The sequence below is a fragment of the Phasianus colchicus genome, chromosome 13 (genome assembly GCF_987193195.1).
Source record: "Phasianus colchicus chromosome 13, bPhaCol1.hap1.1, whole genome shotgun sequence".
Taxonomy (NCBI): Eukaryota; Metazoa; Chordata; class Aves; order Galliformes; family Phasianidae; genus Phasianus; species Phasianus colchicus.
Window position 1 is genome coordinate 19,945,221 of NC_143448.1, and position 24,048 is coordinate 19,969,268.

A 24,048-nucleotide genomic window follows, 5' to 3' on the forward strand; every position below is an offset into this window, starting at 1 on the left:
CTGGGCACTGTGTGCAGGACCTCATAGTGGGCTGCGCTGCCTCCACGCAGACACACTGAGCAGAGCCTGGCTGCACTCACAGCACTCGTCTGCTTGCTTCCATAAATGTCATTTGGGAGCCCAACGTGTCCTTTCATTAGTTCTTTTTTCTTGGGTTGCACACAAGTTTGCCTTTTCACTTGTTAATGTGTTTAGTCAGTTTAAGATACAGGTAGAATTAATAACACATATTTTCAAAACCCACTCTAAACTCACAAATTGGATGTATTGTCAGATTTCTACACTTTTTTTATGCAGTCTTCAAGGCAAGGTTGTGGCTGCACTTAAGAACTTGTTACCAAGTACACAAGTGTTTGTTTCAATTCCTGACAGTTTAGTGATTTCTTTCCCGCACTCCGTTTCTCCCTTCTCTGCTGATTGCTGATAAAGAAGGGCAATAATAACATGTTTGTCATAATACTCATATTCTTTTATCAATTCACTTCCTGTGGCAGCAACTAAGCAAGCAAATGCATCGCTAACCAGCTTTTCTCTTACCATTCTTTGGTCTTCCCTTTCTAGCACCATTCCAGTCCTCATGTCTCTCCTCACATGCTGTTGTGCTTCTCATCTTCCCTCTTCGCTCTGTGAGCCACCCATCCTCTCATTTTTCTGCCCTCTGCCTGCCAGGCTCTGCGGGAGTCGTGGTGCAGTGAAGGCTCACAGTGACCACTCTTGGACCGATTGCTTGCAGCTGCCTGGAAAAACCCACATACCCAAGCAGGCACCACTTCTGAAAACCCATTAAAAACCCAGTCAAGGTGACAGGTCCCACCCAGCATCCTCTGAATAGCAGAACATAAAGAGACTTAGGAAGACAGACCAAGAGCAGTTCACTAACGTTTACAGGCTTTCTGTACCCACAGGCTCAAACAAGGGTTGCTCTGCTCTGGTGGACCGCTGCATACATCTAAATAAAGGAACTGCCCCATCACAAAGACATCTGGGACCTACATCCAAGTCTGGTTAGCCTCTAACTAAATTTAAGGAAGATGTTTTGACCCAGTGAGAGAAGTAAACAGAAGCTGAGCCTCTTTCTTAGGCCAGTAAACCTAACTGGTTTGCTAAGGGTGTCTGCTGTGCTGTTGTGAGCATGGTTTTTTTGGGCTGGGCTGTCTGCAGAGCACGCAGTCTACAACCCCATTGATCGGGTGCATTAGTGCTTGCACAGGTGTTTGCCCTTCAAGATACACAAAGACTGACAGAAGCCTCTTGTTTGGGAGCTCACAGCAGTGCCCAGGGGACGTGGCCGGAGCAACTGCTGTGGGTGGCAGTTCTTTTAGGTCATCGCATCTTCTGTGCTAGAGCAAGACCTCATCCTTCTGCTGCAGTGTGCAGCACTTCTGCTGAGAAATGTGAAGATCATTCTTCCTTCTTTGTTCTGCCATGGTGGCCCTCAGTGTCTGTTTGCTTTGTACCCAGAGATGTGTCTGGATAGAAAGACTGATTCTCCTTCACATCCAACTTGCATGTGGGCCAAGAAGATGGCTCTGCCTGGGTTCATACGGCAAATATTTGGTGAGATGAGTTTGTCTTGTGCAGAACCTGGCAGCATGCGACATTCGTAGTGTTGCTTTGTGGGTTCCTGTCCTACTCTGATGTGCAGATCAGGCCTCGGTGCTGCCAAGTGAATCGCAGCCCAGTATATGGGAGCGAGGTCCCTTTCGACACAGTGTCTTTGCATTTGGCATTTGGAGGAGGCTCCAGTTAATAATACCTTATCAGACGCCTTTCAGGAACCTGCAGTGTCTAATATGTCTGTTGCCATGGAAACAGCTACTTGCTTATGCTCAGCATCTCATATCCGTGTGGCTCGTGCCCCGTCCTTTCATAGCGGCGCGCAGCCCGGGGGCTGTCCTGCGGCCGGCGGCTCCGGGCAGGGCTCCAGGGGCAGCGTAGCAGTGCAGAGGGGGCCGGGAGCCCTCATCCCCCCCAGCTGCACACAGACGTGGCCGGGTTTGTAGCGCGTGGCGTCTCGCCGCGCTGTGCGCTGATCGCCATCTTCCCACCCAGCAGCCGCTCCGCCAGGCTCAGGCCCGCACCGCTCCAGCAGAGCCCCTTAATGAGGGTGAAGTGCAGTTCGTCGCTCAGTCGATTGACAAGACTGATGGGCTTGAAGCGGGAGAAGGGATGGCTTCCCAGAGCTCCCTCCCCCCAGCTCGGCCTGTGGCACGCTCCTCTCCTTGCTGCTCTCAGTCCTCTCCCAGTGTTTCCAGCATTTCCTTTTCATCGTTTTCTTTTCTCACGTGCTCCAGCAGTGATTCTTTCCCATCCCTGCCATCCGCACTTTTCCCTCGCACCATCTTCACATTTTTTCCCCTTTCCTATTGTCTTTTCTCATTACTCTCTCCCTTCGTTGTCATTCAATTTTTCTCTCTCCCTCCTTCTCGCCCCCTTGCGCTCCCCCCTTTCCCTCTCACTCTGTGTCTCATTCTCCATCTCGGATGAAGGTAATGAAAATAATCGGGCTTCATTAATTCTGAGCCCTGTGAGATGATAGCCATTTGGAGCCATGTTTGCCAATTAGATGGTCTAAATTAGAAGTGACCTTGGTATACTGCCATCGCTTTGCCTCTCTGAGTCTAATGAAGCTTTTCACTCCAGCACCCTCTCTCTCTCTTTGTAATGGAAATTACCTCCTTTGTCTGGTTCGGGAACCTTGCATGGCGCGCGTTTCCCCCTAGGTTGCACGGACATGGGGATCGTAATGTATCTCCTCAGACCCCTTCTGGAGATTTTCTTTTCAAAACTGCACCATTTTGGTGTTCGTGGGCCACGTATGTCGTTGCTCACTCTGAGGAAAGCAGAAGGCTGATGCAGTGTGTGAATGGAGCTGGTTGTTCACATACCCAGAGATAAATTTCGACGTGGCACAAATATGCCTGTGCGCCCCTGGGGCTGATGTGGCGCTGCTCAGCAGCTCAGTGCCGATGGGGCATCGCTGCCACAGTGTCATCTGCAGGCTCATAGGTTGTTCCCAAAGCCGTGGCCTGGCAGGTCTGGCTGTGTGTCAGAGCACTGTGTGCTGGAGGTGCTCATGGGACAGGGAGGGAAGCACGGTGCATCCGTCCAGGTCATTGGGTTGTGTTGTTCAAAGAAGTGACCGCGGAGGTGCCCAAGTGTGTAGGTGGGCAGAGGGGAACTTTTTTCCCTTGAGGAGATTGAATTTCTGATGGGGTTCTTGGAGGCGCAGATTTGTCCCACCAGTGGCTGCCATTTCGGCAGCGCCGTTCTTCAGCAGCACTCCATGCCTGGCACGGGCTGCAGGGGGACAGGAGCAGGATGGGGCGGCGGGGCCTCAGCTCGTATGCATTTCTGGAGCTGCTCACGCACATCACTGGAGTGCTGATGGACAGAACCTGATGGTTATATTCACACCCAGCCATTGGGCCATCAGAAGGAGCAGATAAGAGTGAGCCACAGATCCTTCCCCATCCCTCAGTTTCATTTGAAAAGAAAAGGTGGTGTGAGAGCAGTGTCAGCACTGAGGGCTCTGCTGGTGGCTCAGGGGCTACAGTGCATGGCTGCAGCTGTGTAGGAGCAGCACAGCTTAATACTGAGCAGAGCAGAAGGCGTATGTATGGAAGGAAAGGAAGGAAACAAATCGTGTTTTCCTGACTTAGGCCTGTAGGGCTGTTAACAACAGTTCAAATGGACTGACCTGTTGCTGTGATGGAGCGGTTGGTGCTGAGGGAAACCTCAGCCTAGGGATGCAGGTGCAGAGTGCAGCCATGGGTGGGCACTCAGAGAGGAGCCCTGGCTGTGCCTCTCGGGAGAAGGGGCAGGAGTGCCCCCAGCACGGAGCTCCTTTCTCTGTCACCAGAACCATCAATGTGATTTCAGTACGCCTGAAGCACAGCACTGTTTCAGATCACCCCTCCTCCTCTCACCTGGGACTGTGGCCCACTGTGCCTTCCTGCCCCCTGCCTGCCCTTGTTATTTGTTTATATTGAAAGCAGCAACAACATGCACAAACAGGACACGGTATTTGCAGTCTGAACGGACAAATGGTTCAAACCTGGGAGGCTAGAGCTCAGTGTCAGTGCAGAACCACTGGAGATGTGCAGCTGTGCGGCTGCCAAGGCTGGTGCTGCTCTGCGGGCCGAGGGTGGCAGCAGGTTGAGTCGTGTCGGCCGCAGAAGCACAAGCAGTGCAGATGCTTCCCAGGTGATGCTTCCCAGGGCAGCCCTCCACCACTGTCCGCACCACCGTGCCCCACATCCACACCCAGCATTTCTGGGCCCTGTGCTGCTCTCCGAGCTTTTTTCTTTATGCCTTTTTGGCTTTTGTGCCTGCAGCACATTTAATGTACCGCAGCCTTCTTATTTCTGCCTTTTTGTGTGTGTGCGGAGGGAGGGGCGGGAGCAGGCTGGGAACTGTGGCTGCGGAGATGCAGGTAGATAAAGGTAATTACTTAAACACATATAGGGCAGGACTTATTGGTTTGGAGACCCAGATTAAGATGCAGAGGAGCATGTGAGGTTGATGATTATATTTCGGGGAGAGTTAATTGACGGAAGGTGAAGGCAGACAAAGAACCGCTGCTTACTGCCTTCTTGAATCCCAATCAGGAATTATGATTAAAGACGCGGCGAGACAACAGAGGCCTGATGAATTGGTGTCTTTTTTTTTTTTCTTTTTTGCCGTCATTCACACTTGATTGACTTCAACCTTTCAAGTGCAAAAGTCTCTCTTTTCCATTATTATTCATAGCCATCTGAGTTTTTCTAATTAAAGTGTATGAAAACAATTACTGATCCGTCGTACTGAGTCTGGTGGTGGGGATGGCTGCCTTACTGTAATGTGTGTAAAAAGCCCGCAGTTCTCTATAATGATGTGCAGCTGAGGTGTTAGATAATTTTATTCTTTTTCTACTCTGTTGGTTTTTTCTCTTTTTTTTTTAATTTCTCATCATTTATTTTTTGTAATTCCTGAAGATCCGAGGAAAGCACTCTCCCTGCTGACAGAGCTGAGAGGGGCAGCGCCTTTATTCTTCCGCATCCCTGCTCTCCCATCCTCAGAGCCCCACAAATGGATGGAGACCTCAGGCGTCTCCTGACCCACCACCTGCAGCCATCAGTGTTCATGGTTACAGTAAAATGGAATGGATTTGGTGCGCCCAGCGTCCCTTGGTGTCAGTTCTCAGTGCCACCCTCCCTGCAGACGTCTGCAAACACTTTGTTGCTTTGGTGCAGTGCTGTAGCCGTAGTGCTGCTATAGGCATGGTGCTGTTGTAGGCATGGTGCTGCTGTAGGCATAGCACTGCTATAGGCATGGTGCTGCTGCTGTAGGCATGGGATGCTACCCTGAGAGCAGCGGCAGTGGCTCCATATCCCTCATTGCAGTTTGGATGGCTGCAGACACTCATGAACCTACTTTCTGAGGGCTTTCACAGGCCACTTTTGCTTCTATTCACTCAATGGAACCAAGGTCTGGCTTAGGTTGGTGGTTGTTGACATCAGTAAAGGAGGCTTCCTATCCTGCATAGAGGTGTACAGTGTTTCAGGTGCAGTTTCACCATGGTTTGTCAGTGCCTAGTGCAGTTGAATCAGGGCCTCCTGGTCCCCAGCTGTGCAGGTAACAGCCCCCCCAGCTGGGTGCCTTGTGCTGTGCGTGTGCGACCAGGTAAGACCTGAAGAAGTGGGGTTTTCCAGAAAAAGACGAGTGTAAGCATTTGGGACTTCCAAAGATCCACACAGTGTCTCCAGCTCTGCACAAACGTTGGTGCTCAGATTAGGGTTCAGGAATGATGATGCACGTTCTGGGCCAACACTTGGAGAGGAGCAAAGGGAACGCATCAGTCGGAGCAAAGAAAGGGTTACCAGCAGCTTTTTATTTCACAGACAATTTGCTGTCTTTCTAGTCTTTCCTTATTCATCCTTTCTTTTGTCACCTCTCTCCTTATTTGTACTTTTCTTTCTCATGCCCCTCCCTTTCCTGCATCGATACACTTTGAAAACAGTGCTGCAATGCTCCCTAGTTCAAGATTACAGTGTACTTTATGAGGTATGATTTAATTAGGGGCCTTATTATGTTTTCAGCAGCTTAAGGTGGGCCTTTCAACTTATCTACCTAATTGGTTGCACAAGAAGTTTCACAGCCCATGACAAAACATTGTCAGTGATCAAAGTCTGAATTCTACATAAAGGAAAAATATTAATAATAAGATTATTCTTCAAGTGTGCACTGCTAATTATGTCCAGAATGTAACTGTAGAAACACTTTTGACTGATGTGAGCTTTGTCTAATAAACATGAGTCTTCGGTGAGCTATGCAAAGTGATGCTCTGACTGTACAATGCCGGTATCTAATTTTGCTGCTGAAAATGTTAAAAATATTTTCTTGTGCTTTTCTTCTCCCTCTGTCCCCACCTCCCTGTCTGCAGGTGACGACACCGGAGGTGATGATGCCCAGCAGCATGTTTCTGCCAGCGGCCGCTCCGGAGAAGGACGGGAGCTCCACCACCGAGGAGCCAGGGAAGCAGCCTGGTGAGTGCATCACTGAGGCCCACGTGTCTCCCAGGCTTCTGTCACCTGCTGGGGACTGTGGTTGGGGACATCTCCTCTCAGTGATCTCCAGTACCTGGACGTCTCCCAGGGACTGCAGTTGGCCAGTGCACAGTTGGGGCTGTCTCCTTTCTGTGCCAGCACCTGGGTGCCCCTGTGCGGGACAGGCAGGGCGGCTCAGAGCTGCACAGCTCACACACCATGGCAATTCACTTGGAAATCATATTAAATCCTTGTGAAGGAGACCAGATGGGAGCAGTGAGAAGGAGGTGGTAAGAGGGCTTAAAGAGCTGGTTGGGAAACCACAAGTGTTGCAGCTGCTGGCACAGACTGTACTAACACCTCTGCTGCTGCCATAGCTCGAGTGCATTTGCTCTCAGGGAGCTCCGAGCTGCTGCAGTGCTTGTCCAGCTCAGATCTCTCCCACCTGCCTCATTGCCATGCTGTGTTTTGAAGACGTGGCTGTAAATCAATGGCAGTTTAGTCGTGGCTTTGCAGTGTGACATTAGAGCATCCCAAGAACAACATTCTGCATGGGCAGAAGTGTCGCATCTTAAAGTTGGCAGGAAAGCAGTGTCAGTCTACTTTCTGTGCCCTCCTGGCAAGTCATGAGGAATCTGGGAACTAAGACAGCCACTGCTTCCTTTCGGGAAGTCGGCACCACTGCAGTGATGCCGGTGGGAGAGCGCTCATATGGGCAGGACGGTTAACGCTACACTGGGCAGTGGGATCCCCTCCTCAGCTTCTGCCAATATCTCACTGCCTTTTCTGGCAGAAATGTACTGTGAGACCCTGGAAAAGAGAGATGGTGCACCGAGTGCTTGTTCTTTCTTCTGCCTCCATCAAACAACACCTTTTGAGATGCTACCAGTAGTACGTGAATTTCATTCCTATTTTAGCTTTGATGGGACCAGGATTCAAATACCATGCTCAGATGGGGAAACCTTCTTACTGGAAGTTAGACAGGACATCAAAGAAATAAAAGCGCAAACAGATTGGTGGCTGGGTGGCCTTCACTTAGAAGGGAGAATTAAAGGTAATAAATGCACCAAGGAGATGTATATGTGTGAATATTTTCAGATACTCAAAGTGGAAGAAAGTGAACTTTGTAGACTTATGCATTGGGCTGTGATGAGGATAATGGGATAATGGGCTGGTATTAAAAGGAATGAAGGTAGAGGTGAAATGTTGGAAATACCTTCCTGTCTTGCAGAGGGGGAAAAAAACAGTCCTTGTGCATAAGTGTAGGAAATTTCCAATTTTGTTGTGATTTTGTTTTCACAGAGCTCTCTGAGGACTCAGGAAAGAGTCTTTTACCATCGGAAGGTACAGAGCATGGTGGTGAACCCAAGCCCGCTCCAGCTGATCAGAGCTCTGCCAGGGAGGACTCCGGTTTCCTCTGCTGGAAGAAGGGATGCAACCAGATGTTCAAGAGCTCAGCAGCCCTGCAGACGCATTTCAATGAAGTTCATGCCAAGCGGCCCCAGCTGCCAGTGTCTGATCGCCATGTCTACAAGTACCGCTGTAACCAGTGCAGCTTGGCATTCAAAACCATCGAGAAGCTGCAGCTCCATTCCCAATACCATGTGATCCGGGCAGCCACCATGTGCTGCCTCTGCCAGCGCAGCTTCCGAACCTTCCAGGCCTTGAAGAAGCACCTGGAAACCAGCCATCTGGAGCTGAGTGAGGCCGACATTCAGCAGCTGTACGGTGGTCTTTTGGTCAATGGAGACCTCCTTGCTATGGGTGACCCTTCACTTGCAGAAGACCACACTATTATAGTTGAGGAAGATAAGGAGGAAGAGAGCGACTTGGAAGATAAGCAGAGCCCGACAGGGAGTGATTCGGGGTCGGTACAAGAGGATTCTGGCTCTGAACCAAAAAGGGCCTTACCCTTCAGGAAGGGCCCTAACTTCACTATGGAGAAATTCCTAGATCCATCTCGCCCTTACAAATGCACTGTCTGCAAGGAGTCTTTCACACAAAAGAACATTCTCCTGGTTCATTACAATTCAGTTTCTCATCTGCATAAACTGAAACGAGCCCTCCAAGAGTCTGCTACTGGGCAACCTGAACCTACCAGTAGTCCTGACAACAAACCCTTTAAGTGTAACACATGCAACGTTGCCTACAGCCAGAGCTCTACCTTGGAGATCCATATGAGGTCTGTCCTACACCAAACAAAGGCTCGCGCGGCCAAGCTAGAGGCAGCGGGGGGCAGCAGCAGCAGTAATGGAGCTGGCAATAGCAGCAACAGCAGTCTCTCTTTGGGTTCATCTACACCAAGCCCAGTGAGCACTAGCAACAGTAATGCTTTTACAACCACCAACACAAGTAATTCAGGCACAGCTCCCGTTCCCAGTGTGCTCAATCAGGTGCCCAGTGACACCATGGGAATTCCTCCCATAGGTAACCCTGTTAGCACTAATATCTCCTCCCCTTCTGAGCCCAAAGAGGTAAACCGGAAGAAGCTGGCAGACATGATTGCGTCCAGGCAGCAGCAGCAGCAGCAGCAGCAGCAACAGCAAGCTCAGACCTTAGCACAGGCACAGGCCCAAGTCCAGGCCCACCTGCAGCAGGAACTGCAGCAACAAGCTGCTCTTCTGCAGTCTCAGCTCTTCAATCCAGCACTTCTGCCACACTTTCCAATGACCACTGAGACCCTTCTGCAGCTTCAACAACAGCAGCATCTTTTGTTTCCTTTCTACATTCCCAGTGCTGAGTTCCAGCTCAACCCAGAAGTTAGTTTGCCTGTCACCAGTGGTGCATTGACACTAACCGGTACGGGTCCAACTTTGCTGGAGGACCTGAAGGCCCAGGTTCAACTCCCTCAACAGAGCCATCCACAGCTCCTTCAGCAGCAGCAAGGTCAGCTGTCCTTGTCACAACCTCACTCTGTCCTTATACAGCAGAGTCAGCACCCAGAGAAGAAGAATAAACCCATAGTGAAGGAGAAGGAAAAAGAAACCCCACGAGAAAGTGCAGAGAGGGGAGACGCTAATGCAACATCTAAGGAGTCTCTGCCTGATAACTTAAAGCCCAAAGACAAGAAGGACTTTGTGCCAGGCAGCAGTTCAGAGCCCTCTTTACTGCCCCCACGTATTGCATCTGATGCAAGGGGAAATGCCACAAAAGCCTTGCTGGAAAACTTTGGCTTCGAGCTTGTCATTCAGTATAACGAGAACAAGCAGAAAGTGCAGAAGAAAAATGGCAAGACAGAGCAAGGTGAGAACTTGGAAAAGCTGGAGTGTGATACATGTGGAAAATTCTTTTCAAATATCCTCATCCTGAAGAGCCACCAAGAGCATGTTCACCAACATTACTTTCCTTTTAAGCAGTTAGAGAAATTTGCCAAACAGTACCGAGAACACTATGACAAAATGTACCCACTACGGCCTCAGACCCCAGAGCCACCGCCACCGCCTCCACCACCCCCACCTCCACTGCCTCCAGCACCTCCTCAGCCAGCTTCTACTCCTACCATTCCTACTTCTGCCCCACCAATTACCTCTCCTACAATTGCACCAGCCCAGCCATCTGTGCCACTCACCCAACTCTCTATGCCCATGGAGCTCCCCATCTTTTCACCACTGATGATGCAAACCATGCCACTACAAACATTACCTGCTCAGCTGCCACCCCAGCTTGGTCCTGTAGACCCTCTGCCTACCGACTTGGCCCAGTTATACCAGCATCAGCTCAACCCAAGCCTTCTCCAGCAGCAGCAGAACAAGAGGCCACGGACACGAATCACCGATGACCAACTCAGAGTCCTTCGGCAGTATTTTGATATTAACAATTCCCCAAGTGAGGAACAGATCAAAGAGATGGCAGACAAGTCTGGATTGCCCCAGAAGGTGATCAAGCACTGGTTCAGAAATACTCTTTTCAAAGAACGCCAGCGCAACAAGGATTCCCCATACAACTTCAGTAATCCCCCCATTACCAGCCTGGAAGAACTGAAGATAGACTCACGGCCTCCTTCTCCAGAACCTCAAAAGCAGGAGTACTGGGGAAGCAAACGGTCCTCCCGGACGCGCTTTACTGACTACCAACTCAGAGTCCTGCAAGACTTCTTTGATGCCAATGCTTATCCAAAGGATGATGAATTTGAACAGCTGTCTAACTTGCTGAACCTCCCAACACGCGTCATAGTGGTGTGGTTTCAGAATGCCCGTCAGAAAGCTAGAAAAAACTACGAGAATCAGGGAGAAGGCAAAGATGGGGAACGGCGGGAGCTTACAAATGACAGATACATTAGAACAAGCAACTTGAATTACCAGTGCAAAAAGTGCAGCCTAGTCTTTCAGCGCATTTTCGATCTCATTAAACACCAGAAAAAGCTTTGTTACAAAGATGAGGATGAGGATGGACAGGATGATAGCCAGAATGAAGACTCTATGGATGCAATGGAGCTTTTGACTCCAGCCAGTTCCTCCTGCAGCACACCAATGCCCTCACAAGCTTACAGCACGCCTACATCTTCAGCTAATGCAACCTCCTCAGCTTTTCTGCAGCTCACAGCAGAGGCAGATGATTCCTCCACCTATAGTTCTAAAGTAGAAGCTACAGATGAGAAACCAAAGCAGTCTGAACCTCCATGTACACAGCAAAACCAAACTCAAGAGAAGCAAGTACAACCAAAGCAAGAGTCTCAGCAGCAACAGGACCAAGGAGAACAGAAGACAAGTTCAGCACACCAAAAGATTTCACAGTTATCCTCCCCCTCTTCACTGCAGCAGCCACCTCCACCTCCTCAGCCCCCTCAGTGTTCCTTGTCACAGTCAAGCCCAAGTCCATCTCAGTTGTCACATCTCTCCCTCAAACCCATTCACACATCCACCCCTCAACAGCTGGCAAACCTACCTCCGCAGCTAATCCCGTACCAGTGCGACCAGTGTAAGCTGGCATTTCCTTCCTTTGAGCACTGGCAGGAGCATCAGCAGCTTCATTTTCTGAGTGCACAGAACCAGTTTATCCATCCTCCATTCCTGGACAGAACGCTGGATATGCCTTTCATGCTTTTTGATCCCAGTAATCCACTACTTGCGAGCCAGCTGCTGTCTGGAACGTTACCACAGATTTCAGCAACTTCAGCTACTTCGCCATCAACACCAACATCCACAATGAACACGCTGAAGAGAAAGCTGGAGGAGAAGGCCAGTGCGAGCCCTGGAGAAAATGACAGCGGGACTGGAGGGGAAGAACCACAAAGGGATAAGCGTCTAAGAACAACGATTACCCCAGAGCAGCTGGAAATTCTTTATCAGAAGTACTTGCTCGACTCCAACCCAACACGGAAAATGTTGGACCACATTGCACATGAAGTGGGCTTGAAGAAACGCGTGGTGCAAGTTTGGTTTCAGAACACCCGTGCGCGGGAAAGGAAGGGGCAGTTCAGAGCTGTGGGGCCCGCCCAAGCCCACAGACGGTGTCCGTTCTGCCGAGCTCTCTTTAAAGCAAAGACGGCTCTTGAAGCTCACATCCGATCTCGCCACTGGCACGAGGCCAAGAGAGCTGGATACAACTTGACGTTGTCTGCTATGCTCTTAGATTGCGACGGGGGACTCCAGATGAAGGGAGACATCTTCGATGGAACGAGTTTTTCCCACGTGCCACCAGCTAGCAGTGATGGCCAGAGCGTTCCTCTCTCCCCCGTGAACAAGAGCATGGAGCTGTCACCTCGAACTCTGCTGAGTCCGTCCTCCATCAAGGTGGAAGGGATAGAGGACTTTGAGAGTCCCTCCATGTCCTCAGTCAACCTGAGCTTTGACCAGACAAAGCTGGACAATGATGACTGCTCTTCTGTCAACACTGCAATCACAGACACTACAACGGGAGACGAAGGGAATGCAGACAATGATAGCGCAACAGGGATTGCAACTGAAACCAAATCGACATCAGGACCCAGCGAAGGTCTGACAAAAGCTGCCATGATAGCAATGTCTGAATACGAAGATCGGCTGTCTTCTGGCCTGGTCAGCCCAGCTCCCAGCTTTTACAGCAAGGAGTATGATAATGAAGGTACTGTGGACTATAGTGAAACATCCAGCCTTGCGGATCCCTGCTCACCCAGCCCTGGTGCAAGTGGTTCAGCCAGCAAATCTGGGGAGAGCGGGGATCGGCCCGGACAGAAACGCTTTCGCACTCAGATGACTAATCTCCAGCTAAAAGTTCTTAAGTCGTGCTTTAATGACTACAGGACACCTACCATGCTGGAGTGTGAGGTCCTGGGCAATGACATTGGACTGCCAAAGAGAGTTGTTCAGGTCTGGTTCCAGAATGCTAGGGCAAAGGAGAAGAAGTCCAAACTCAGCATGGCCAAGCATTTTGGTATAAACCAAACAAGTTACGAGGGACCCAAAACAGAGTGCACTTTGTGTGGCATCAAGTACAGCGCTCGACTGTCTGTACGTGACCATATCTTCTCTCAACAGCATATCTCCAAAGTTAAAGAAACCATTGGAAGCCAGTTGGATAAGGAAAAGGAGTATTTTGACCCAGCTACTGTACGTCAGTTGATGGCTCAGCAGGAGCTGGACCGGATCAAAAAAGCCAACGAGGTTCTTGGTCTGGCAGCTCAACAGCAGGGCATGTTCGATAACACCCCTCTGCAAGCTCTTAACCTTCCTGCTGCATATCCAGCACTACAGGGCATCCCTCCAGTCTTGCTCCCAGGCCTCAACAGCCCATCCTTACCAGGCTTCACTCCATCCAACACAGGTGGGTATGGATATTATCACGCTGCTCAGAGATGCAGATGAACTTGATGCATCTTTAGCACAGTTGAATGTTCCTTTCAGAATGACTCATAATAGGGTGCATGGCCCCTTAGTCAGGCATGTTTACATGACAGCAAATAAGCAACGGGTATTTTATCTTTAATTCCTGAATTCAGTTTTGTTAGCAAAATCTGAAATAGAGCAAAATCCAGACATGCTGCATATCTGTTTCATTAGAAAAGACTAAAAATTCTGATGCACCTTCAAGGAAAAAGAAAATAGCGGATTTACCAAATAGAACGTGAAAAGGACAAAAGTGCTGAATGCATTGTTCATTGCATCTTTCCTTTTGATATTAAATTCAGTTTATGTAATGCTATCTCAAGCTTTCAGTAATTCTGAGCTGTTTATTGGGAAAATGTTATGTACCTGGCAGTAGTGGCAACAGAATCTGGAGTATCTTGATGTAATGTCCTTATAGTGACCTCCAGGACAAATCCCAGTGGGGTGGTGGCTTGTTTTCTGAGCTACGAGCTGAGCACTGCCTGCAAATACTCTCTCAGCCAAACACAGTGTAGTCATATGATAAATCTGCTTTGTATTTTAATAAGATTTTTCTTAACAGGAGTGCATAGCAATGAAATTTGGCCTAATTGTTTGGATGGCCTAATTCCAGTTGTTGGACTTTGTTTCTTCATTTTTTTCAGGATGCAGTTTTCCCTTGTACCTGGTGGAGGGGTGGAAAGTATGTGATACGTAGCAAATGTAAGAAGTGGAAAGTAAAGTTCAGTAAAGTAGATTTTGAAAACTTGATCCAGGGGCTGCCTTTTACCCCTGCTGCTGCATCAGTGTCATGCCAAGGATGTGCCCGCATCTGAAATGCAACTCGTGACAGAGTGATTGATGTTCTCTAGCAGACCTGCTTTCCCATCGCAGACTTCTCTGAGTACTTCTAATGATCTCTATTCAGGTTGCCTTTCACCAGGTCTGCTCAGTTTGCAGAGATATCCAAGGAAGTGATTCCTGTGTCTTGTCTCAGCAACAGGCTGAGTCTGTCTCAGGCTGGAAGGGCTGTTACATCACATATACCAGCATGTACCTTGGTTTTCTGTACTGCAGTGGTACAGATCGAATGCCATTAGACAGCGTCCAGAAACAATAATTTTCTCTTACTGTACTAATGATGAGGCTAATGATGAGTTATGGTTCATGCTGTAAAGTCTGAATACGATCTAAACATCTTCCTGGCTTCTTAATCAGAAACTGGAGTGATAGCAGTCTCCAAAAAGACTTTCTGATGCTTTTTGTCAGCAGGCCATCTCTTAAGTTCCTCTTTCAACAGATTGAGGAACTGAATGCTGATGCTGCTGAGTAAAACAATGGTGTCACGTTAATGAAATTGTCTTCTTTGTCATCCAGGAGGTAAATCTTTGGATAAGCAAATCAAAGCCTTGGACTAAAGGATAATAGCTGATACGAGCAGTTATGCTGCAGAGCTGCTCACTGTAAGTAACATCACCCAAGCCTGCAGTTACTATGTTGTTACACTGACATTGGGTGTAATATCCTAAAGAGAGCACCAGTTACCCATGGTGTAAAATAGGCATCCTTCTCTCCCCTTGGAAGTGATTGTGTTCACTTTTACCTCCACCACAATTCATCTCCAAAATATGTTCTGTAGGCAGATGGAAAATGTCCAATCACTGTATTTGTCAGGTTCTGGCTTTTCCAAAGATGATCCGCTCTCTTGGAGCCATGATCCTTCCCTCTATTTGAGCAGCAGAGGGCATTACATTGTATAATGGTTCCTGATGTTCATGTCAGAAGCAGAAGAGATCAGAGTGAATTTAGCTGGAAGGGCTTTGTTAGGAGCTAGGTTCTCCACAAGGCTTTTTGCATAGTTAAAGAACTCCCTCCACCCCCACGAAGAGATAAAATAGTTCTTCACTGTGAGTGTAGGACTGCCCATTGTAATTAAGCCGTGTTAAAAAGAGTTTCTGTGAGCTGTTCTGTCTGGGGCTGCTGCCCATTACTGCTCCTTGATCGTAGTCTCAGGTGTGTGCCTGAAGGGATCGTTGTGTGCCAGGATATTTTTGTGCTGTTGTTCTTACAGAGGGTTTTGGTTCAGTGGCCAGAAATAGGCCAAGACAATCTCTTTGGCAAATTATATTATCAGGCTATCTCAGATCACCTCTGCACTTACTTAGTTTACTTAGTACCCCAAATTTATAACAAGATCTAAAATTACTTTTTTGCTCTTCAATATATATTGTTTCCTTTATTTTTCTCCAAAGACCAGGATGTGTCCTGGGGAGATGGAGCTACATACTACGAATGTTAAAAGCAATCAGTGACTGCCTAGACAGGACTGAGCTATTTAGAAAGTCAAACAGACTATTTGTGGCCTTTAGATAAAGCTCCAAAGGTCAGGCCATCTCCGCTCAAAGCCTGTCGCAGCAGATAAGGCTGTGCATCCAGGAATGTTATGAATTAGCCGCTGCTCCTGTGCTCGCGGGGCCGTTCAGTTAGGGAACATCCGTTTCAATGGCACCTCTCCATAATGCACCCTTATCTGAAATCTCTGAGGCTGCTGCGTGGAGGCTCACTTATACCTTTACAAATCGCTATTGTCTCAATACAGCATCAAGAGCAGTGCAAGCTTCAGGAGGGCTTTTCTTCAGTCACGCTGAATTCTCTGGGTCCGCCTCTTCCTGCAGCCCTGCTGCTGGCTTCCTTCCCCAGGCTGTCTTCTGCAGAGGCACATAAGTTTGTCCCCTCCTGTTTGCGCAGGAGGCCAGCTCTGCACACAGGTTTCCAAAGCCTGTGGCGAATGCCGCAGTATGGACGACACCACGGACAAATGAACTGTTTGCAGGAGTGTGTCGTGCAGCTGGGTTTTGGACACTGCTGTGTCCCCGTTAGCTCCCAACCCATGATGCTACAAGGAGGTTATTCCTTTGCCATGTTATGAGAAGCAGAAATTCCTGCTGTGCCGCACAGTGTTACAGGGCACAGTGATGTGAGGGGCTCCTGCAGTGCTGTGCAGGCAGCAGTGCGGGGCTCGGCGCGCAGAAGGCGGAGGAGCGGACGCGGTATTGCACTGTCACTGTGCAGATCACGCTCTGCCCCAGCTTTGCCACCCGCAGCAACGGGACCTGCGTGTGATGGAGTTGTGGGTGCCTGTGCTTGGTTCTCAGGATGAGTGATGTTGCTTGAAGACCTCATCAGGATAAATGGGGAGCTCAGACAAACCATCGGCTGCAGCTCCAGCTGTGTGCAGGTCCCTTTTGTGCTGCTCACAGGGTGAAGCAGCCTGGCAGCAGCTGGGTTTGCTGCCCACACCCAGCCATGTGCCCAGCAGAGCCCTGCTGCTGCTGCGCTTCTCCTGGCAGCACTCAGAACTGCCACTGTGCCCCAGAAGGGCACCTTCTCCTCTCCTGCCCTCTCTCACTGAATGGCATAACCTAAAGCGGGAGTTGCTGCGCAGCCATCACTGTTTCCCAGTGCTGCAGCTCTAAGGACCAAAAGTGTGATAATGAAAGGATGGACTTTGCGGAAGGGTTTTGCAGCAGGGGTGGGGTCCTGCAGGCAGTTCCCAGCTGTGGAGTCATTGGCCGTACAGGGCTGTGCCTGTGAGAAAATTGAAGCTTTGCTTTATTTTTGTTTTCTCCTAATGACATTGAGGGATTTCCTGCACAAAGCGTTCCTTTCTGGCAGTGCATTCACCAGCTGCAGTGGGTGTGAGTAATGCATCAGTCCTTCAGACGTGGACTGCTGCTATGGCCCCAACTGCCCTCAGCTGTGAGAGCAGAAATCAATCCCGGGAGCTGTCTGGTGCTGCTGGGAGGACCAGCAGACCTCACATTCCAGCATTCATCCATTTCCTTGAGGAAGCATTTCAGTGCTTGTAACTGCCCTCAAAACACAATGTTCTTGCCCCAGGGAGATGGACAAATCCCCACCAAATTTTGAAATAGCACAGAAGTCATGTGCACAGAGCCTCTTATACAAAGGTGGGGTTTAGTTAGGAGTTCGTGGTTCATGAACACCACCCAATAGGACAAAATGCCTTAGATGTAGCCTGTTCAGCCAACTTTGGTCACCATGACCAGAGCTCTCTAGTCTGTGGAGATTGTAATAACAGATTGGCAATACCAGTGTTAGGGCCATGTGGCACAGCATTTCCCTTCTGTTTGCATGTGTGGCCAGAGGAACACCCATTTTTAAGGCAGGTGTGAGAAAAGGACCTGTCCATGACATCTGCTGTTAATCCTTGTGGAGTTTCAGAGGGGTCAGTACCAAAATAACTGTCTTTCAGATATTTTTGAGGAATTGGAAACTGTAGTCTGCACTTACAGTAAATGGTCCGGTTCTGTTTCCTTCTGCTGTCTCTGGCTTTTTCTGCCAGACCAGCTTATGCAACAGGGAAGTGTTCAGGTAAGAGAAAATCTGGAGCTATAGGTTTCCTTTGAAGCCATCCTTACCTTGTGACGTTTATCTGCTGCTATCAGCCTGTGTGTCTGTTCTTTCATGGTAATGATGCACCTTCTTCTGTGTCTGCATTTTGCTGGTGCTAACAACACTTAGAGTTGCTTTTGCTGTAAGCTGAAAGGAAAAGTGTGGAGGAGGACAAGAACTCGGTTCAGTTCCCTAAGAAGTCCATCCTCACTGGATCCTCTCTAATCAAGACCTTCCTGTGTCTGTGTCGTTTAGGGAAAGAAAACAAAACAAAACAAAAAAAAAACCCTAAGCTAAAGTCAAGCAACCTCTAATTTGCTTTGGGAAATGATCTTTGCAAAGTTGTTTAACTCATTCTGTGGCACCCATAGTTGCAAGCTACATTCCACAAAAGAACAAAGTTTTCATCTGAAGAGAATGAGCCCAGGGGACTGGAACAGCTCCATTGTATAGGAGACAACAGCTCAGAAAGCTTGGCTGAAGTTACACAAGAAGGCCAGGTGCATTGTGTGTGGTGAGTTCTTTCTGCAGGGCTCGTGCCTCTGCTCAGACGTAGGGAGCAGGGAGATTTTCTTCCCTTTGTTTACAGAAGCACGGAACAGTCTGGGTTGGAAGGGACTTCTGGCGTCATCTGGTACAGACACTGTGCTCAGGCAGGGCCACCTAGAACAGGCTGTGAACTACTGACCCATGTTTGCAAAGGTGGCATTCTCTGTATGGCTGCTCCCATTGTGACACTCCCATTGTGGGCTGCCCTCCTGGCCACAGGAAGGGAAAGTTGAGCACTCAGGGAGCGGCGAGAGGCATCCTGGGGACATCCAGCTGTTGCTGCAGGAGCCGCATCCCCAGCCCACTCCCAGTGCCCTGCCCTGGCTGCCCAGTGCTCGGCACCAGCTCTCATCCCACAGCCCTTCTCCAAAACTCTTTGCACCCTTGAGCTGCTCTGTGCTCGTCTTCAGCCTCCCTCTGCATCTGCGTTGTTCTCTCACCAGATGTGCTCAGCTGCCCCAGACTGAGCCCACTGGGGTGTGCCTCTGCCTCTGCCTCTTTGGGAAAGCAGGATTGTAGATGTGAGGTGAGCTGCAGGTCAGGAGGGGCGCGTAGTCAGCTCCTGAAGGATGAATCTGAGTGTGGGCACTCCACTCTGATGGCTGGTGGCAGATGTCTGTCCATCCATCTGTTCTTCCATCCTCTCCCGAGAGGCGGTCTGAGGGTCAGAGTGCTGAGCGTGACTGCCCTTCCTGGGATGGGGGCTCCTTAACACCATTTCCAATTGCAGAGCACTCCATTTTGTCCAGCAGCAGAGTGAGAAGCGCCACAGAGTGCAGCAGAGGAGTGGGCAGCCTACATTTTAAGTACTTTCTTACTCCAGTGCTAGTGACCCTTCGCTGGGCCCAATGCCGGGCAGCTGTTGGGTGCCCATGGCAGTGCATAGCATGGTGGCAGGTGCGAGGCCATGAGCATGGCCAGGCAGTGGGGACACACGGCATTACGAGCTCACTGCAGGGCCCAGCTAGCACTGCCCCACATGGGGAAGGGGCTGTGCCTGCGGCCCAGGACCACCGGCTTGCTGCTTGCTGCCTACCTGTGCCGAGTGGCTCCTCACCTCTCTCTCTCCTCCCTCTTGCAGCTTTAACTTCTCCCAAACCCAACCTGATGGGCCTGCCCAGCACAAGCGTCCCTTCGCCCGGCCTTCCCACCTCTGGATTACCAAATAAGCAGCCCCCAGCAGCGCTCACCTCGCCCACCCCGGCACAGGGCACGGCCATTGCCCCGCAGCAGCCTCCGGCGACGACACCGCAGCCGCAGCCGCAGCAGCAGCCCCCGCCACCACGCAAGGAGAAGGAGGGCGAGAAGGCGAAAGAGAAGGAGAAAGCGCCCAAGGGGAAGGGGGACCCCCTGCCAGGGCCCAAGAAGGAGAAGGGGGAGGCACCGGCGGGTGCCCTTGCAGCCCCACTGCCTGCCATGGAGTATGCAGTGGAACCGGCGCAGCTCCAGGCACTGCAGGCCGCCCTGAGCTCCGACCCCGCCACGCTGCTGACCAGCCAGTTCCTGCCCTACTTTGTCCCTGGGTTCTCCCCCTACTACGCCCCGCAGATCCCTGGTGCCCTGCAGAGCGGGTACCTGCAGCCCATGTACGGGATGGAGGGGCTCTTCCCCTACAGCCCCGCGCTGTCGCAGGCGCTGCTGGGGCTGTCCCCCGGCTCCCTGCTGCAGCAGTACCAGCAATACCAGCAGAGTCTGCAGGAGGCATTGCAGCAGCAGCAGCGGCAGGCGCAGCAGCAGCAGCAGCAGCAGCAGCAGCAGCAGAAAGCGCAGCAGCCCAAAGGAAGCCAAACCCCCGTCCCCGCGGGGGCCGCCACCCCGGACAAAGACCCTGCCAAAGAACCCCCCAAGCAAGAAGAGCAGAAGAACGCACCCCGCGAGGTGTCCCCCCTCCTGCCCAACCCCCCCGAGGAGCCCGAAGCAGAAGGCAAGGGTGCGGACTCCCTCTGCGACCCCTTCATCGTCCCGAAGGTGCAGTACAAACTGGTCTGCCGCAAGTGCCAGGCGGGCTTCGGCGACCAGGAGGCGGCCAGCGACCACCTGAAGTCCCTCTGCTTCTTCGGCCAGTCTGTGGCGAACCTGCAGGAGATGGTGCTTCATGTGCCCACCGGCAGCGGCCAGGGCAGCGGCTCGTACCAGTGCGTGGCGTGCGAGAGCACGGTGTGTGGGGACGAAGCCCTCAGTCAGCATCTCGAGTCAGCCCCGCACAAACACCGAACAATCACAAGAGCAGCAAGAAACGCCAAAGAGCACCCCAGTCTATTACCTCACTCTGCCTGCCCCCCCGACCCCAGCACCGCATCTACCTCGCAGTCGGCCGCTCACTCAAACGACAGCCCCCCGCCCCCCCGGCCCCCCCCGGCTTCCCCCCACGCCTCCAGAAAGCCCTGGCCCCCGGCCGCCCCCCGCGCCCCGCCGGGGAAGCCGCCGCCGCCGCCCTTCCCTCCTCTCTCCTCATCTTCAACGGTTACCTCAAGTTCATGCAGCACCTCAGGGGTTCAGCCCTCGATGCCAACAGACGACTATTCGGAGGAGTCTGACACGGATCTTAGCCAAAAGTCAGATGGACCGGCGAGCCCGGCGGAGGGGCCCCGGGAGCCCGGCTGCCCTAAGGACAGTGGTCTAGCTAGTGTAGGAATGGACACCTTCAGATTGTAAGCTTTGAAGATGAACAATGAAAATGAATTTAAATAAAAAAGTTAATAACAAACCAATTTCAAAAATAGACTAACTGCAATTCCAAAGCTTCTAACCAAAAAAAGAAAAAAGAAAAAAAGAAAAAGTGTGGGTTGTTTTCCCATATAACGATGCCGGTGGGTTTTACATTTCTTTTTTCCTTTCCTTTTAATAAAATAAAACTGAAAAAAAAAAAAAAAAAAAAAGAAGAAGAAAAGAAAAGACCTGTTACATTTGTCCTTTCGAAGGTACTGTTGGTCTGGGAGATGAGAGCCCGTGCTGCCTCCGTCGTGTCCTCGGAGCGGAAGCCCCTTGTACATTGCCCCTTCTGAGTAACGCCCCACGTCAATAGCACAGCAGAGGCCGGCATGCACTGTATGGGAAAGCAGCCCACCTTGTTACAGTTTTAAATTTCTTGCTATCTTAGCATTCAGATACCAATGGCTTGCTAAAAGAAAAAAGAATTGTAATGTCTTTTTATTCTCAGGTCAATCGCTCACACTTTGTTCTGTTTTCAGAATCATTGTTTTTTTATATATATATATATATATATAATTTCTTTTTGTTTGTTTGGGGGTTTTTTGTTTTGTTTTGTTTTTGTTCCAGAAAAGGATTTTTTTTCTTTCTTTCTTTTTTCTTTTGTTTTTCTTTCTTTTTTCTTTCTTTTTTCTTTTTTTTTTTTTTTTTTTTTTTTTTTTGTTAATTTAAAATGGGCAGAAAGTATTCAAGAGAAAAACAATGTGAACTGCTTTAGCTTTTCGGGGATTCTAAGGGTAGCTTTTCTGCTGAAGCCAATTTCAAGGGGAAAAGTTAAGCACTCCCACTTTTCAGAAAAAAAAAAAAAAACACAAAGAGTGTTGAGGACTCGGAGCTTAAAAAATAAGTTTTAAAACAACTGACTTTCTGTATTTATGATAGATATGACCATTTTTGGTGTTGAGTAGATTGTTGCATTGGAAATGAACTGAAGCAGTATGGTAGATTTAAAAGAAAAAAACCCTTTTGTGTACATTTAGCTTTTGTATGGTCCAGCTGACGGCTTCTCATTTGATGTTGTCTTGTTCATTCCTAGCCAGATAGATTGCAATCCATTGACTCGCCCAAGCTTTTCTCCCTTTGTACCTTTATCCCCACTTCCCCCATCCTGTAATCTTCCACTTATGGTTGCTACCTTCATTTCTTAGAGGGTGGTTGCATAATTATTTTATAAAAACTAAAGAAAGAAGTTCAAAGGGTTTTGGGGGTCAGTAGGATCCCTTGCAGAATATTTTTTGTTGGGGGTTTGAAACTTTTTAAGGCGAATACATACGATTTACCTATGTCTGTTACCCTTGTGCACTTATCTCTTTCTTATTTTCCATTCTTCTTGTTGGGTTTTTGTTGTTTTTTTTTTTTTCTTTTTCCTCTTCTTTTCCTCATTTGTAAATGCTTCAAAGACTCTGTTCCTGAACTATACGCATTTGTTTCTGTTTGTGTAATTAGGCTGCACTCTGTTCCTCCTTTAAAAAAAACAAAAACAAAAAAAAAAAAAACAAAAACAAAAAAAAAAAACCACAAGGTTTTGTTACATTCTTTTCTCTAAAGAAGATTCATGCTTTAAATAAAATCCAAAGACATACCCTTTCACCACTGGTGCAGAATGAGCAAAAAGGATTCTTTTTACTTGAGAATTTGTTTCTGATTAAACAAACAAGTCTAAGTTTAAATAAAGAATAAAAAAAAGTACCCAGGTTGTTATCTGTGCTTCTTCTGCAAGCAGAGAGACAACTCGCAGTGCAGCCCAGCAGCCCAGCCGTGCTGTTGGCCCCGGGCGGCCGCGGGGCCGCGTGCGGGCGCTGCGCTGGGCCGCCTGCGCTCCCCCACTCCTGCAGTCCGGACTTGGAGAGTTAAACTCGGTGCTGCTACCACGCAGAGCCTGGAGACAAAGAGATGCTCGCTGTTCCGCTTGTGTAGCCGAACGTCAACAGGAACGATGTCCTTCCCCCCGTGTCCTCTGCCCCAAAAGCGTGAGAGCCTTCTCCCCGCCATCCTCCTCCTCCTCTGCTTCAAAGGGAACTTGGATAACTGTGAACGTGGGCTCCTCCGCCGCCCCCGGGCTCCCAGGGCTGAGGCCGTGCATCGCCACCACGAGAGCCCGGAGCGCCCCGAGAGACGAACGTGGGTTTCATTTCTTAGCGGGACTCTTTTGTTTTTATGGAGTTTTGGTTTTAGTTTGACGAAAGACTAGATCCCGAACTGCTGTACATATTTCTAACTAGGCTAATGCACAGTGCAAATCCTTTTTTTAATTGTTTTTTAAGTAGATGATACTAAAGAGAGTACATCCGATGTTCCCACCAGTATCAGCTGTAGCATAAGGCGTCAGAACGGAAGCAAGAACACGAAACGCGTTCGCTGTTTTAACAAACTGTTTTCTTTTAACAGAAGTTCTTGTATTTCTCCCTGTGTTTGAGATGAACATTTTTTAAATTTTAAAGTTGTACAGTTTTGGTTTTCCATTATTTTATCTTGTTTGTAATTCTATGAAATATATATATATATATTTTTTGCCATTTAACTGTTGTATGTTACTCTGTCTGTACCATATAGAAACTTTTCGTTTGTTTTTGATTCTGTGATACGAGTTAACAGTTGAACACTAGCTTTATCTGTCAAGTTCTGCGAGGTCTCTTTGAAACCCTTTGGTTTTTGTTGGTTTTTTTTTTGTCGTTGTTGTTGTTGGCTTTTGTTGTTGTTTTTTAATAATTATATTGCTTGGTCATAGTGCAATTTCCCTTTCCTCCTTCCCCCTCCTCCTTCCCACCCACTAAAAGGTTTTATAAATTCATTTCCTTGTATTTTTTGTAAATGTTTCCAGAGACTGTCAGTGCGAGGCTGCCTGCTCCCTCGCCACGGCACGGCGGTGGGACGGGACTGCGGCCCCATGCAGCGCAGCCGCTGCCCGTGGGACGCGGAGGGGCGGATGTGCGGTGGGGCCGCGTCCATCTGCCCTGGGCACAGCCTCCATCTGCCCGGGAGCGGGGAGAGCGAGGAGAAGATTTTAAACTTAGCATTGAGCGGGTTTCTGTTTTATTTTTAATAAAAAGCTTTTTTTTAAGCGG

General features: G+C 49.4%; 1 protein-coding gene across 16 annotated transcripts in view; it reads left to right on the forward strand.

The window, feature by feature from the left end:
* ZFHX3 (zinc finger homeobox 3) overlaps positions 1–20,981 on the forward strand; it is a 512,524-nt gene extending 491,543 nt beyond the window's left edge. For all 16 annotated transcript variants that reach the window (XM_090149525.1, XM_031615012.2, XM_090149529.1 and 13 more), the window contains 3 exons: positions 6,425–6,527; positions 7,830–13,268; positions 19,356–20,981. In XM_090149525.1, the coding sequence (XP_090005651.1) occupies positions 6,425–6,527; positions 7,830–13,268; positions 19,356–20,929 (7,116 nt within the window). In that variant the 3' untranslated portion in view covers positions 20,930–20,981. The remainder of the gene's footprint in view (positions 1–6,424; positions 6,528–7,829; positions 13,269–19,355) is intronic.
* The last annotated feature ends 3,067 nt before the right edge of the window (positions 20,982–24,048 follow it).